At 41.6% G+C, this 15,684-nt stretch overlaps 1 protein-coding gene across 1 annotated transcript in view; it reads left to right on the forward strand.

Annotated features, from left to right (window-relative positions):
• Positions 1 to 15,684, forward strand: part of WASHC5 (WASH complex subunit 5) — a 52,681-nt gene that overhangs the window by 10,325 nt on the left and 26,672 nt on the right. The window contains exons 3-12 of the mRNA XM_074985618.1: positions 720 to 865; positions 1,806 to 1,890; positions 2,548 to 2,648; positions 3,802 to 3,991; positions 4,928 to 5,080; positions 8,280 to 8,393; positions 10,669 to 10,840; positions 12,613 to 12,740; positions 13,807 to 13,936; positions 14,453 to 14,565. Coding sequence (XP_074841719.1) covers positions 720 to 865; positions 1,806 to 1,890; positions 2,548 to 2,648; positions 3,802 to 3,991; positions 4,928 to 5,080; positions 8,280 to 8,393; positions 10,669 to 10,840; positions 12,613 to 12,740; positions 13,807 to 13,936; positions 14,453 to 14,565 — 1,332 coding nt within the window. The remainder of the gene's footprint in view (positions 1 to 719; positions 866 to 1,805; positions 1,891 to 2,547; positions 2,649 to 3,801; positions 3,992 to 4,927; positions 5,081 to 8,279; positions 8,394 to 10,668; positions 10,841 to 12,612; positions 12,741 to 13,806; positions 13,937 to 14,452; positions 14,566 to 15,684) is intronic.

Raw genomic sequence — 15,684 nt, forward strand, 5'->3', positions numbered from 1 at the left:
ATGGAGTGGGGGATACCTGTGTGTGTCTCCTGCTGAGGGTAACCCTGACAACCAGGTAACACCTTTGTACTGCAGACAAAGGAGGAGGTGGAGCCTGAGGGGTTTGAATTGGAACTGGGAGTTGGAAGCAGTTAGTCTGGGCTGAGGGAGAGAGAGACAAAGGAGGGGGCAAGGGCCCCTCGGGGCCTCCTCTCCCCAACATGAATTGGACTGGCTATCTCTGCCTGCTGCACTGACTCCTCTGTACGATGCTGTGTCCTGTCGGCTAATAAACCCGCTGTTCTCCTGCTAAGTAAGAGACTCTCCTGCCTGCGGACAGGGTGCAGAGCTTGGGGGACCCCAGAACCCCATCACAGAGTGGAACTGTGGCTCCACTAAAGCAAAGGGCAAAACTCTTCCTGATTTCAGTAGGGCCAGGATTTTAGCCAAGGAGTTAATTACCATGTTTGCACAGTAGGAATGCCTAATAAAATGCAAAGTCCACTAACCTTTCATTATAGAATTGATTTGGAAGTTCAAACATTCATATTATCTTTTGCAGGAAGACTTAATTGCAAAACCAGAGTTAGCTGAACACTGCTTGACAACGCTGTTTTTGCTAGTTAAGGAGGATACAGTTGCTCAGTGCTTCATGAATTCATATACCCTTTCCTTCAGCAAACAGTCGTCATGCTGATCAGTATTCTTGAATAACTGTTGAATTAATTTCCACTTCTTAGGGGCCTGAAATCTGTGAAGGCAAGTTGGAAGCCAAACCTGAGTTACTGGATTTAGATGAAGAATTTCGTGAAAACAACATAGAAATTTTGACAAGATTTTATTTAGCATTTCAAAGTGTCCATAAATATATTGTAGACTTAAACAGGTATGTGTGTAAGATTCATTAAGGTAGTGACTCCACTAATGTTAATGATTGTTTTTTTCTCTGCCAGAATATCTAGTAACAGCATGACTTGCTGCATGGGGCACTGCACTGTGCTGCTGTTACTGTTTCCAACATGTTGATGGACCTTAGGCCAGTTACTTCACCTGCATAATATTCAAGTACAGGTTGAACCTCTGTAATCCAGAACTCTTTCCTCCAGCAACATCTGTAATCTGGCATGATTTTAGTTAGCCGGGTGACCAGTTATGAGGTGGATGAGTTTCCCTCGGTCCCATAAAGATTGTGTACAGCCCCCAGTCCTGAATCTCAGTGTTCTGTGCTGTTATTTAGCTCCAATTTATCCCTAACTGTCTTTTAAGAACCCAGTAAGCACGGAAAGAGTTGATAATGCTGCTAGACAATATTGGCCTCCCACAGTCTGGCAAAGTCTCTTGTCTGGCACCTGTCAGGTCCTGATGATGCCAGGTTAAAGAGGCTCAGTCTTTTTATTTCTTCCTCATCTGACTAGTTTTTCCTTTCCATCCTCTGCTCTTTAGGCTACTTCCATCCATACAGATGTGAGGGGATAGTTTCCAAAAGAGCTGATCTTCCCACTTGAATCTGCAACATACTGAGTACTTTCCAATCTGACATTAATTGGACCAGAGAATGTTCAGTATGTTGCATCTGTTGGGCTCAAGCCTCCATTGCCTTCTTCATACTATTAAGACGTTTTTGTTTGTTTGTGCTTGTTAAACCAGTGCTAAGTGATCTTCTTTCTATTTTGGGAGGTGGTGTCATAATGCTATAAGCAAGCTTCTACACTTTTCTGTTGACCTTCAGGGGAAACTGCCCCACTTGCTTGTAAGGTCACATCAGCTGAGAAGTAAGAGAACAGACTCCTTGTGATGAATGACCAACTCTTGATTACTGTTTGTAGATATTTGGATGATCTAAATGAAGGAATTTACATTCAACAAACAATAGAAACAGTGCTCCTTAATGAAGATGGCAAACAACTTCTAGTAAGTATTTATCTGTTTGTAATCAGTAAAATAAGCTATATCAACTAGGTTAACGCCTGACACAATTTGGCATCCAGCCTTTCTAAATTTTAACTCTAACGTTATATTTTGTCTGCATTTTAACTTCCCAAACTGCATTGGAGATCTTTCACACTTTTGTTAGGAATCCATTATGGGAAAGGGTAAGAGGAAAAGGAAATGTTTTCATTTTCACTTCGTGATTCAGATCTGATCCAGGTTATTAGTTATCTAAAACTCATTGTCACCTGATGACCATTTCATGGCTGCTGTGAAAAAGGCTGGTCATCTCAGACCATTTTAGCAGATAGTTGCCCTCATCCCATACACAAATTACTCCATTAGTACTGCCAGTGGGCATTTCTGCAAAGCTAATAAATAGTATTGATCTCCCTACTGATTTTTCTCATGCTTAGCCTTCTTCTGAAACAGCCACTTCTAACAAACATCGGTGAGCTCCTATGTGAAAGTGGTGCCTCAGCTATATCTGGTTGATGAGACAAAACACTCAAGCATTTTAATCTGGCACTTTTCACAAGGTGCAAAAAACACTTAATTCACCTTAAAATTTAATTAAATGGTAAAAGTATGTTCATGTTAATTATGAATGAACAAATGAATGCTATTATTTCTCAATAGTGTGAAGCTCTTTATTTGTATGGAGTCATGTTGCTGGTCATTGATCAGAAGATTGAAGGGGAGGTCAGAGAGAGAATCTTGGTTTCCTACTATAGATACAGGTATCCTTGTGCTTGGAAGTATTTGAATGTGGTTTGTATAATAAAATTGTACCATGCAACATATTTAGCTAAGATTTTTCTTTCTGTAAGCGTTAATTTAATATGGGATGTGGAGATATTGGCTCCTGTTCTGCAATCAGCTCCGCCTGGGTGGATGCTGGTGCTTCTGCAAATCCGCATGGACATGAAGGTTTCTTCCTTCATGCACCATGATCTGCCTGTGCAGAACATGCTGCATAAATCCAGTTGCATGAGCAGTGCTATAGACTTGCTTTGACTATGAACTTATGAGGGTGTGGACACCTTGGCTAAAATATATCTGCCTACAGATTCAGTACTGTATCTCTTTGTTATCAGACTGACACGTTTCTAAAGGCAGAATAAAATTTTTGAGAAATGTGCTGACTTTCAGATAGTACATTTATCCCCAAATGTACTTCCCACAGTTTCAGCATGCTTTTGAATAGTCCAGTCAGTAGATTCAGGTTACCTTAACTCAGAAATCTTTGCTATTCTTGAAGTAATTTGTGTGATTTAACAATCTAAACCCTTTCACCAGCAATACTGTCACTAAAAGGAAAGTCTTTAAGGCTATATCGACACTAGAGAGTTTTGTTGACAAAACTTGTGGAGGGTCTACACACAAAATGTGTTTTGTTGACAGAAACTGTTGACAAAAAAGCCGTGTAGACACTCCGGGAAAGATCGGTCTGCTTTTATGTGTAGATGCAATCTGTCAGAAGAAGTTTTGTCGGAACATCTTTTCTGACAGACACGTCTGTCAACACGTGCTTCTAGTGTAGACGTAGCCCAAATGTATCCTCACACCTCAGCTGGTACCTTTTTAAACTTTCAGACGTAAGAAAGTGGAATGGAGATTCCTCATTTCCAGAATGTGTGAGTGGAGCAAGGAAGGGAATTCCGAAGTAAAGGAAAATGTCAGTTTCCTCTTCTGAATTGTATGGCTTCTCTTTCTATTCTCTGTGAACTACGTCTGAGATTCTTTTTCATTCATGCTTTGCACTGTTAGTTAGGATTCCAGTATAGGCATTAATAGCTGCTATTACTTGGTTAAGAGAGAAATACTGTTTGTTTTTGTTTTTTCAAATGTCAGTTCATGTAGATACATTTTCTTTTTCCTTTTGTACCCTAGTGCTGCTCGATCTGCTGATTCCAATATGGATGATATATGTAAGCTGCTTCGCAGCACTGGTTATTCAAGCCAACCAGGAGCTAAAAGGCCTCTAAATTATCCCGAGAGTTATTTCAGTAGGGTACCCATCAGTGAAACATTCATCAGCATGGTTATTGGCCGCTTGAGATCTGATGACATCTATAACCAGGTGAGTTAACCAGTGTGTTATGGAGCTCTTCACTGAGGTTTCAGTTAATAAAAAGACAATGTCTTGGCCCTATTAATATATGTAGATTTTTTTTCAGGTAACAAAAGCAAAAGTGAAGGAATGCACTTCTCCTTTCCTCAGTTATCTTTGTCCATGGATGATTATTGTCTCTAACCTGACCTTCCCCACCCCCAAGTCTTCCAAAATGCCTCCTTCCCTGGCTCATTCCTTGCAGTCCATCTTTAGTGATTTGTTCTTCCCATCTCTGAATCATTTACAACAAGGTAACATATTTACAAAATGTGGCTAGCATGTGTAAATCAGCCAGGCTGGATCTACCCAGAGCTCTACTCAGGACCGCTGCTGGTAGAGTTATGCAAAGTGAGCATCTCAGGATTGCAAATGGGTGCTTATTTGCATACTCACAAAGCTCATTACCATAGCCACACGAGAGTTCAGGGTCAGCAGAAGGGATGTAGGCACTGGAGAGGCTGTGTGGACAGGCCTCTGCCAGCTAAACCCCCCTCCTGTTGCCAGTTCCCTGAACAGGCATAAAAGACTGGCAACAGAGGAGGGTTTAGCCAGCAGAAGCATGTCCACACAGCCTCTGTAGTGCCAGCACCCAACTCTTGCATGGCTTTGTAATGAGCTTCAGGAATATGCAAATAAGCAGCCATTTGCAATCCTGAGAAGCTCACTTTGCATAGCTCTGCCGACAACAGCGCTGAGCAGAGCTCTGGGTAGACCCAGCCCTAGAGTATTTTAGTGAGATGCAGGATGTAAAGGGCTCAGTAGGACGGACTGATGGATTTGAGACTTACAAGTCCAAGATGCCCAGCTGAGAGAGAGAATAGCTTTATAATATTAATGTACAGTACTCAAGTGCATCATAGTAATATTTGCATGTACTTCGATTTGTTTTTTTCCACTTTCTAGGTTTCTGCATATCCATTACCGGAGCACCGCAGCACTGCTCTGGCTACTCAAGCTGCCATGCTGTATGTGATACTCTATTTTGACCCTTCTGTTCTTCATACCCAGCAAGCAAAAATGAGAGAGATAGTGGATAAATATTTTCCAGATAACTGGGTAAGTACTGGTGTTCTTCTACCATGTACTGGATTTAAAGCTGCTGTGCCACTTTATGTGCTGTACCTTTTTGAAGTGTTCCTTGGAGAAGATAATGTGTTAAAGAACAGAATGCAAACTCCTCTAGGGAGATTCAAATATACTTTGTTTGGAACGTGTTGATTGAGTAAAGGATCTGATCAAGCCCCAGTATAATAAACGGTGTGAATATTAGTTACATTCAACACGTAGTTTACTTTATTTAGATGACAGGTATCAGAGAGGTAACCAAGTTAGCCTGTATCTTCAAAAACAAGAAATCCTGTGACACTTATGGACTAACATATTTTGGAGCATAAGCTTTTGTGGGCAAAGACCTGCCTGATGAAGCGGGTCTTTGCCCACGAAAGCTTATGCTCCAAAATATCTGTTAGTCTAGAAGGTGCAACAGGGCTTCTTGTTCATTTAGGATGAAGTGCAAATGCAATAGCAGCTTCCACTGTTATCTTTTAAGGATCTTTCTATCTTTAAGGCTGTACGTACAAGAAGGGAGTCTTAGTGAACAAAGTGGAAACAAGTGATCTTGCAAATCTTCACTCACTTCCAATTGTTTTGCATAAGCAGGGTAGAAAAAGACATGGGGAATTAGAGAGACTAATCATAGCAAGCACTGTAAGAAAGAATAGAAGTTGTGCCCTGTGGGCACAAGTATGCAACTTCCATTGTCTTTGTGGAAACTGCATGCTAATATCGGAAGGAAGCATATACCGTTATAGATTTTTCATTAATATTTACCATCTTCAATTCCACAATGATGCAGATATCTTAATGACTGGTTGTGTGGTGAAACTATCAGCTTTGGTTCAGTTATGATAGAGCCTTCCAGTTCTAGGCTGGATTCAAATCAGCACTCAGTAGTAACTGAAAGCTTTAATCTTTAATGGACATTCAGTAACTTGTGCAATTAGTTATTCTGATTCCAGTGAATTTAAGCAGGTCCCCACCAGGTTTTCTGTAAGCTGGGTGCTTGTGCAGCCACTCAGGAGAAATTCAAATGCTGCCCAGCTGATTAGCAGAGTGCATGCAGCTGTGTTTTGTGTTCCTCTTGGTAGTGCACATTCACACATGCCTCAGTGCACATAAAAATTTATTCTGCATAGGGATGGAAAAAATCTGCACATGGATGGACAAGTTAACAGGGAGCATTGGTCCCCATTTACAAAATACAGTCACAGATGACCCTAACAAGCTCCTTGTTTGTGTTCATTAGAGGGTACCAAGGACTGATGGGGAAAACACATAAAAACTGTCCACTCACTCCTACACCTGATCCCATAAGGAAGCATCCCAGAGGAACGGTATAGTGAAGTTTCACTGCTGCTGCCTTTGATATCCCTGTTCTGTCAGTAATATGGGATATCGACCTACAGTCAAGTACTACACACAAGCATAAAAAAAATTAAACTCCTCGGGAACTTCATTACACTTCAGCTCCTCAGATTTTTAAAGGCTCCTCGGAGGCATCCAGCTCCTTTTTGTTCCTTTTAAAATCGCGTCCTCAGACTGAAGCCATTGTGCATACTGCTGTTGCATATAATAAGTCCCATTAAACTTAAGTAACACAGGGAAGACAGAGTTTTTCTCAGTTTGTCTGCTTTGTGCATTTAATAGCCCTTTGTGTATGGTTTGTTTCCCTGTCACTTGTGTTGCAGTTTTCACATGTTGGCAAGGGATTGGGGACAGGGATGGAAACTAAGAAAAGGTGATTACAAGGTTATAGAAAAAGATAGACACAATCAATGCTTCATGTCAAATGAGACTTTGACACTTTAAAAAACTGACTAGATTTCAAATTGACACCGTCTTGTCAAGTGAAAGGAAGAGTCTAAGGGTATGTCTACCCAGCAAATTTATTTTGACGTAACAGCTGTTACTTCAAAATATCTTTCTTAGCGTCTACACAGCTCAACCACTATTTCAAAATAATGTCAAAGTAGTGGTTGGCTTATTTTGAAATAGGTGAACTTCATTGCACGGGGAGTAGCACCTATTGGGTGCATCTATACTAGCCGGCTACTTCGAAGTAGCTGGCACAACGTCGAAATAGTACACATCGCGTCTACACGTGGCATGAGCTATTTTGATGTTGAAATCGATGTTAGGCGGCAAGACGTTGAAATCGCTGTTCCTATCCGAAGATGGGAATAGCACCCTACTTCGATGTTCAACGTCGAAGCAGGGCATGTGTAGACGATCCGCATCCCACTACGTTGAAATAACGGGATCCTCCATGGTGGCCATCAGCAGAGGGGTTGAGAGACGCTCTGTCCAGCCTCTGTGGGGCTTTGTGGTCGCTGCGTGCAGCAGCCCTTAGCCCAGGGCTTCTGGTGGCGGCTGCTGCTGCTGCAGCTGGGGTCCATGCTGCATGCACAGGGTCTGCAACCAGTTGTCGGCTCTGTGGATCTCGTGCTGTGCAGGGCGAGTGTATCTGGGAGGGGCCCTTTGAGGGAGCAGCTTGGGGCTTTGCTGGCCCATTCTTTCGACAGGGAGCACTTGTGTGTGTATGTGGATGCTCCGCATTTCCTTCCGGGGTGGCTCCTTTCGATGTTCTCTGTCGCTACTTTGACGTTGAACGTCGATGGCACCAGCCCTGGAGGATGGGTAGATGATACATGTTGAAGAAGCCTATTTCGATGTTCTTACATAGAAATAGGCTACTTCAACGTAGTGTGCTAGTGTAGATGTAGCCATTTTGAAATAGAGCCTGCTCTAGCAAATCCACATCCTTTTTATACTGGGGGGCCCAAAACTGGACACAATATTCCAGATGTGGCCTCACCAGTGCTGAATAAAGAGGAGTAACTACTTCTCTAGATGCTGTATTTCAAAATAGTTAAGTGCTGTTTCAAAATGCATTTTGTATTTAGCAGCATTATTTCAAAATATGCTATTCCAGAATGTCTCTTCCAGAATAGCTTATTTCTGAATAATGCTGCTATGTAGACGTACCATAAGAATCCTGGATTTGCAGTGGAGGTGGAGGGAATAAGGATGTAGAGTAGAAATTTTTGCTGTAATTCATCTGTATATGAGTTTGGGTACTGATTGTTTCTAACTTTCTAACCTGTGAACTAGTGTGTCCTGTTCTTGGTGGAGATAATTTTTCTTGGCTAATAAGAATATGAACACAATTTAAATTTTTTTGTGCTTCCGTCCCTAGGTTATTAGTGTTTATATGGGAATAACTGTAAATCTAGCCGATGCATGGGAACCTTACAAGGCTGCAAAAACTGCCCTCAACTATACATTAGATCTTTCAAATATCAAAGAACAGGTGAGGAGATATTTGTATTCAGGGTAAGAGTCAAGCTGTGTGGGTTTTTCACATGTATTCACTAGCACTAAGGGGTTTCCCAACCTATGGGTCAGTACCCAATCATGGGTCGTGATTACATTTCAAAAGCGTTGCTAGCTGAGCAGGGCAGCTCCAGAGGTGGCTATTAAGAAGCCATTCACACTCCTGAAGTAGTTCTCAACTTCTTAATTGGATTAACATTCCAATTGGATTGGACCCCCACACGGGTCGGGGGTTCCCGGCCCCAGCTGGCTTCCAGCCACAGGGGTCTGTGTCTCCCCACCAGCCCCAGCCGGGGTTCCTGCAGCCAGCACTGCCAGCCGGGGCTCTGCCCCAGCCAGCTTCCAATTGTGGGGTTGGGGGTTCACCCCCCCCACTGGTTGGGGTTTCCACACCTGGCACTGCCAGCACAAGCACCATGTCCCAGTCAACTTTACAGCTGCGGGGGTCCCTGTGCCTCCCCTAGCACGCTGCAGCCTGAGTGACCCCCAAGCCCCTGAGTGAGACACCCTTAGCCCTGCGTGACTCCTAGCCTCTCAATGTGAATTCCCTCACCCCCCGCAGCCCGAGTGTGACTCCCCCAGCCCTTTGCAGCCCCTGAGCGTGACTCCCCTAGCCCTCTTCTGCTCCTGAGTGACTCCTAACCCTTGAGTGTTATTCCCCTAGTCCCCTCCAGCCTGCGTCTGACTCTCCCAGCCCAAGTGTAACTCCTCTAGCCCCTGAGTGTGACTCCCCTAACCCCTGACTTGTGGGGTTTAAGCTGGGGGGAGCAGTTTGGGGATGAGTGTCTTTCCAACACCACAACTCTGATTAACCATAGTAAATGTAGTGTTGTTGTTAATATATTTCCTCTTTTCTATGAAATAACTATCATGAATCTATAAACATGAGCGGGTACAATTACAGCTCTGCCTTCCCCCCCCCCCCCGCCCCCATTTTTGAATTGCCTTCAGTCACCAAGTCTTCCTGGATTGTCAAAATGGGTCCCGTCTGGAAAAAGTTGGAAACCGCTGCTCTAGTGCATAGCTCCAGTTAAGTCAATATTGGGAATGGCTTCCAGTCTCAAACGCTGAATCTTCATAGTCATGCTTGCACTTGCTTCTGCAATATTTTTGTTTCTTCCTCGAAGTTCCAGTGCTCTTTTTTGAGTTCGTAGTTCCTGACAGCCAACATCAAGTTGCACAGTTCTCAGGATGCTTTTTCTAACGAAGGGCTTTAGTCTCTTGTTATGAGCTGAGCAACTGTGCTGAGCAGCGTTTCTGTCCATCTGCTAGAAAGTAGCTATCTTCATGAAATGCTTATAACCTGCGGTCTGCAGAATGGTTAAAAATACACCACAGCACAAAAAAGTTGGGTGCATGTTTGTGTTAAATTACTTTAATGCTCCTGGGACTCTGATTTCAATTGGATTATACATTGTGGGGAGGGATAGCTCAGTGGTTTTGAGCATTGGCCTGCTAAACCCAGGCTTGTGAGTTCAGTCCTTGAGGAGGCCATTCATGGATTGGGGTAAATAGATGTCAGGCATGGTGCTTGGTCCTGCCAAAAGAGCAGGGGACTGGAGTAGATGACCTCCCAAGGTCCCTTCCAGTTCTAGGAGATGAGTAGCTCCAATTATTTAAAAAAAAAGTACTCCTAAAGTTAATCACATGCTTATGGGTTTTGCCAGATTTTGCAAGAAAACCACTGTAAATTAATGTTAATTGTCATATTTCCCCATAATCTGTTAATGCAGCCCACAACTGATTGATAACAAATATTTCTAGTTCTGGGGAGTATTTTATTACTGCTCTGTTTTTTTCTACAGGGTGGACAGTAAACTGTTTTCATTCTCAGTTAGGTGGTTCCACCATATTTTGAGTAAATATTTTAAAATTTAAGTTACTAAGTTTACTTAAGTTTACTTAAGTTTTTAAGTGTAAGTTAAGTTAAGTTTAAGTTAAGTTTATGTTTAAGTTACTTAGAAGCTGAAGGCCCAGCTTTGTAAACCACTTAGGGTTTTTTTTGTTTTTGTTTTTTTTTTTTGAAGTATTGTCCTTTTGTGTATAGGCTCTAGTTGTTAGATTGCATTCAGCTAGTTACGAAGTCTGCCATGACCTGTGTTCTCTGGCCATCTCCAGGGAAACTATGTGGATAGTGAATTTACAGCACCTGTTACTTCCTACATACCCACTTTGTGCTCGTGCAAAGCTGCACATGGGAAATAAATAACGTTTCCTTGTTCAATACTGATGACGGTATTGTATGTTCGAAGGCAAGCCGCTATGCTGCTGTCACAGATCGTGTGCATACTCAAGTACAGCAGTTTCTGAAAGAGGGCTGCCTGAGGGAGCAGATGGTGCTGGATAATATTCCCAAGCTGCTCAACTGCTTAAGAGACTGTAATGTTGCAATCCGTTGGCTTATGCTTCACACTGCTGACTCAGGTAAGGCAATGCACTGGGCTTTTAGCACTGGATTCTATGTCACGTGGGCTACATCTACACTACAGAGCTCTTCTGAAAGAAGCTCTTCTGGAAGAACTTCTTTCAAAAAAGTGTGTCCACGCAGTGCCTACGCTTTCAAAAGAATGGGCCAGGGATCAAAAATGCAGACTGTTCTTTTGAAAGAAGGGCCCTGCAGAGTGTGTACACGTTTGCTTTAGAAAGAAGCTTTCGAAAGGGAGCGCTCTTCCTGAAACGGGAAAGGAAGAGCGATTTCGAAAGAACACTTTTTGTGTGTAGACGCTCCATGGGCTCTTTTGAAAGAGCCCTCTTCTTTTGAAAAAATCTTTCAAAAGAACTTGCTAGTATACATACATCCATGATGATTGGATTTTTCTTTTTTGCATCATGGAAGGCAGTTGAGTTTCAACCAGTGCTTGTGATCATTTGCAGAAGTTGCCCTTTACACAACCATTTCTTGATATTTCACCTCAGAATAGCATCCTTATGATTTTTATTCTTACAGCCAGACGGACTTCTATGTGAAATCACAGTTCTGTGGAATTATTCCATGCAGGTTGACCCCATATGAGCAGGAGACTGTCATATTCTGTCTGCCTTATTGTTTAACAAAATTCAGTTTTCAGAGTGCTACATAGCACGGGCAGTGTTTCATCTAACTTTTTAATATATTGTACAGCAAACCCTTAGAAATCAAACAATTTTATTTCTGATGGCTGTTGAGTAACATTTGAAATCCTCCAGCCTGGCAATGCCAGTCCAGTTCCTGTTGGACTTTGATTGTAAGACCACTACAGCAAAGACCATCTGTTTTGTTATGTTCATACAGTGTCTGTAGGCATTTAAAAAGAAAAACAGCTAATCATAATGAGGTATCTGCATTTTAAAAATCATCACTGCCAACAAATGTGCCTTTTGCAGTCTGAGCAGAGCAAACAAAAACTGAATGCACGTTGAGACTCAGCTATATTCTCAATTACAGATAGCTCCTGCAAGTCAAGCATCAGATACGTCAGTAGAGGTGCTGTGGAAACTTCCACCACCACAACTCATATCGGTTTTGTTCAGTGACGTGTTGTAGAGTATCAGTCCCTACCAGCAACTGGAACTGGTCTGAAGAGATACTGCCTCACCTTCCCTGTCTCTCTCCATCTTTTCAGAAAGCTAAATTCAGCTTGAACCTCTTTAGTCCTTTACTGTCTGGTTTGGCATGATTTCAGTTAGCTGTATGTCCATTTCGCATGGGTGGGACTGAGCTTCTCCCACTCCAGCAAATTTTCCACACAGCTGCCAGTCCTGGCACTCAGTTTTCTCTGCTATTTAGTTCTAATTTACCCCTACATATGCCTTTGTTGTTACAGGTGAGTAAATTATATACTTATCTGCTTTATTAAGTATTTTTGCTTCTTTGTACCAGTGCAGTAAAATTGTGTAACAACACTAACACATTGTTACAAAGAGAGTCAGTGAGCCTTTACTAGACATAAACTAATGTAGGGTGTATCAGTAGTCATATATGATTAAGCATCGTTGCAAGCAGCATTCCATTTATTTGCCTTGGCAAAATAAAAATAAAATTATACCCGCTTGCCACAATATCGACCTCCTGTGGTTCGGCAAATTCTCTGGTTTGGTACCAGTCCAGTACTCCAGAACTTGACTAGAGAGGTTCAACCTGTATTGGTAAGTAGGCTCATGACCAACAGTATGATAAATTCTGTACCATGTGAGAATGCTTGTCCTTTCATTTGCAGCTGGTGACCCAAATAACAAGCGTCTTCGCCAGATAAAGGAGCAAATTCTAATGGATTCCAAATACAATGCCAAGATCCTTTTCCAGCTTCTCCTGGATACAGCACAGTTTGAGCTCATCTTGAAAGAGGTAATGTGATTTAAAAATAGCCATCAAAATACAGGTTGAACCTCTCTAATCCAATGCTCTCTTGTCTGACAACATCCTTAGTCCGGCATGATTTTAGTTAGCCATGTGTCTGCTTACCATGGGTGCAACCAAGTTTCCTGTGGTCACACAAAAGAGTGAAAAATTAAAATGTGTGGCGATACACATCTCATAGAGCTGAAAGGGACCTTGGGAGGTCACAGAGCCCGACACCACCCCCTTTTTTTTTTAAATCTCTTCACCCCAGATCCCTAAATGGCCCCCTCAAGGATTGAGCTCACAACCCTGGATTTAGCAAGCCAATGCTTAAACCACTGAGCTATCCCCTCTACTAAATTTTGTTTATAGCTACTCTTCATGGCTCTCAGTGATCTGTGCTGTGATTTAGCTCCAGTTTACGCCTAAATGACTTCTAAGAGCCCACTATGCAGTGGAAATGTTAGTAATGCTGCTGGACACTACTGACCTCCCATGATTTGGCAAATTCTCTTTTTGGCCATGGGTCAGGTCCCAAGAGTGCAGGACTAGAGAGGTTCAACCCATATTATATCCCCTCAAATGTGAAGAGCTGCTGAGGAAAGGGCATTGAATGTTAAAACAGACAACTGTACAATCCACTAATATCAGCAAATGAGTCTCCTGCTTGTTTACCTGGGTTTTCAGTCAGAAAGTAGCAGATTCTGCGACTTGGAATTGCCTCCAATCTCTACAAATTAAAAATTTAGTAGATCCTTTTGTTGGTGACTAAAAACTCAGCAGTATATCTGCCATAAGCACGCTTTTTAACATAAAATGTGTTAAGCAGTTTCCCACTGGACATGGGCCTTGCTCTCTGTATTTTTCCCCCACAAGTGCAGTTAAGTTTACATTTAGTTACTGTTGAGGTCTTGCTTAGATTCAAAGCATACATCAGTGTTTTTAATGTATGTTGTGTTCATTATGAATCCCTTCCAGCCAACTGAATATTTTCAGTATTGTTTAAAATTGATTGATATTGCACTTTTCATTAGTACCAAATTGATAAACTGAAGGTTTGTTTTTTCAATAGATGTTCAAGCAAATGCTGTCAGAAAAGCAGACTAAATGGGAGAACTATAAAAAGGAAGGCTCTGAAAGAATGACTGAACTTGCTGATGTCTTTTCAGGAGTTAAACCTCTTACCAGAGTGGAGAAAAATGGTAATTTAAATTAAATGAATACATAGAATAAGTACAGGTTTGCAGGGGGGAGTGAGAATGTTGAAAGTAGCAATTACAGAAAAAACCTTCATTGTTGTGAAGCCAACACCATTTAACTAGAATTAGAAACTGAAACTGCCCTAGCTACTTCCACTGTCAAAGCAGACATAAAGCAGGAACTAATTAAGCAGCATCATTGCTGGTACATGTGTTTAGGATTTTTAATGATTTCATATTTTACAATCTACATTTGTACTAGTACTGCATCTTAGAAATTATTTTAAGCTATCATGCAAGCCTTTATGTTGGCAGTACCCCCTTTGAAATCACATGCGGTAATTTTGGAATTTTAAAAGCAAAATACAGAATCTTCATTTATCTACTATATGTTTTAGGAGAGGCTAATGTTTTTAGTATTAAAGGCAACCCATGTGTTTTATTAATCAGATCCTCAATTGTGTGTTTGAGGATTGAGCATCACTAATTTTAAAATATCCTTTTTCCTGATTAAAATAGAAAACCTGCAGGCTTGGTTCAGAGAGATCTCCAAACAAATAATATCTCTAAACTATGATGATTCCACTGCAGCAGGCAGAAAAACTGTACAGCTGATACAGGCATTGGAAGAGGTAAAAAACAGAGACTTGGGAGCAGTGTTGTGTGTAGTACCTTTGGAAAAACGCTTTTGATAAGTTTATTTTGGCCTTTCAACCCAGTAGATCATGAAATTCTTTTCTAACTTAAATCCCTTATATGAATACAGGCTTTGATTCTGTAAACCACTCCATATGACCTATAGGATTTACCCATAAAGATCATTATTGCAGGATAAACTGATTCCTGTGACAGCCCTTATCTCCCATTAAGTTCAGTAACTTTTAAGACAAAATTATAACTTGTTGTTGTACAACTTTTCATAGCCCTATACCTCATCTTAGGACCGGATGTGAAAAGAAAACCCAAATGCATTCAGAACTGCATGGGGAAATGCAAGTGGCAGAAGATAAATATCCATATTAGAATTTGGCCAGCATACCATACCAAACGCCTTTTTTACCCATATTTCCAGGAAGTAAAAGAGATTTCAGCCTGATGTCTCAGAGTGCACCCGAGGTGTGTAGGCACCCTGGAATAATTGTAGACTTTAAATGAAATTGCTTCCTTAGTAACGTTCTCTCAATCCTGAAGCAAATACACCACAGCAGCCACACATCATACCCATTGAATCACTAACCCAGGAGCCTATCCATTCAACAAACCACATTGCCAATTCTGTCCACAAACGACACCATCATAGGACCAAACCATATTAGCCACACCATCGAGGGATCATCTGCCTGCACATCTACTAACATGATATATGCCATCAAATGTCCTTTGACCATATATATTGGGCAAACCAGATAGTTTCGGCACTGAAGGATAAATGGACACAAATCAAACATCAAGAAAGCTAACATGCAAAACCTCATAGAACCCTTTAATCACCCTGGACACTCAGTAACAGATTTAAAAGTAACTATCCTTTTGGGGAGGAAAAAAAAAAGAAGAAAAACCTTCAAAATCAGACTACAAAGAGAAACAGCAGAGCTGCAATTTAGTTCCAAAATTTAACACTAAGAAGGTAAGGCTGAATAAGGATTTAGAATGGACATCTCACTAAAAAGGGAATTTTCCCTCTCTTGATATTCACACCTCCCCATTAGTTGTTGGGAGTGAGACACGTCCACCCTAGTTGAATTGTCCTC

This window comes from Carettochelys insculpta, chromosome 2, assembly GCF_033958435.1.
Source record: "Carettochelys insculpta isolate YL-2023 chromosome 2, ASM3395843v1, whole genome shotgun sequence".
Lineage (NCBI taxonomy): Eukaryota > Metazoa > Chordata > Testudines > Carettochelyidae > Carettochelys > Carettochelys insculpta.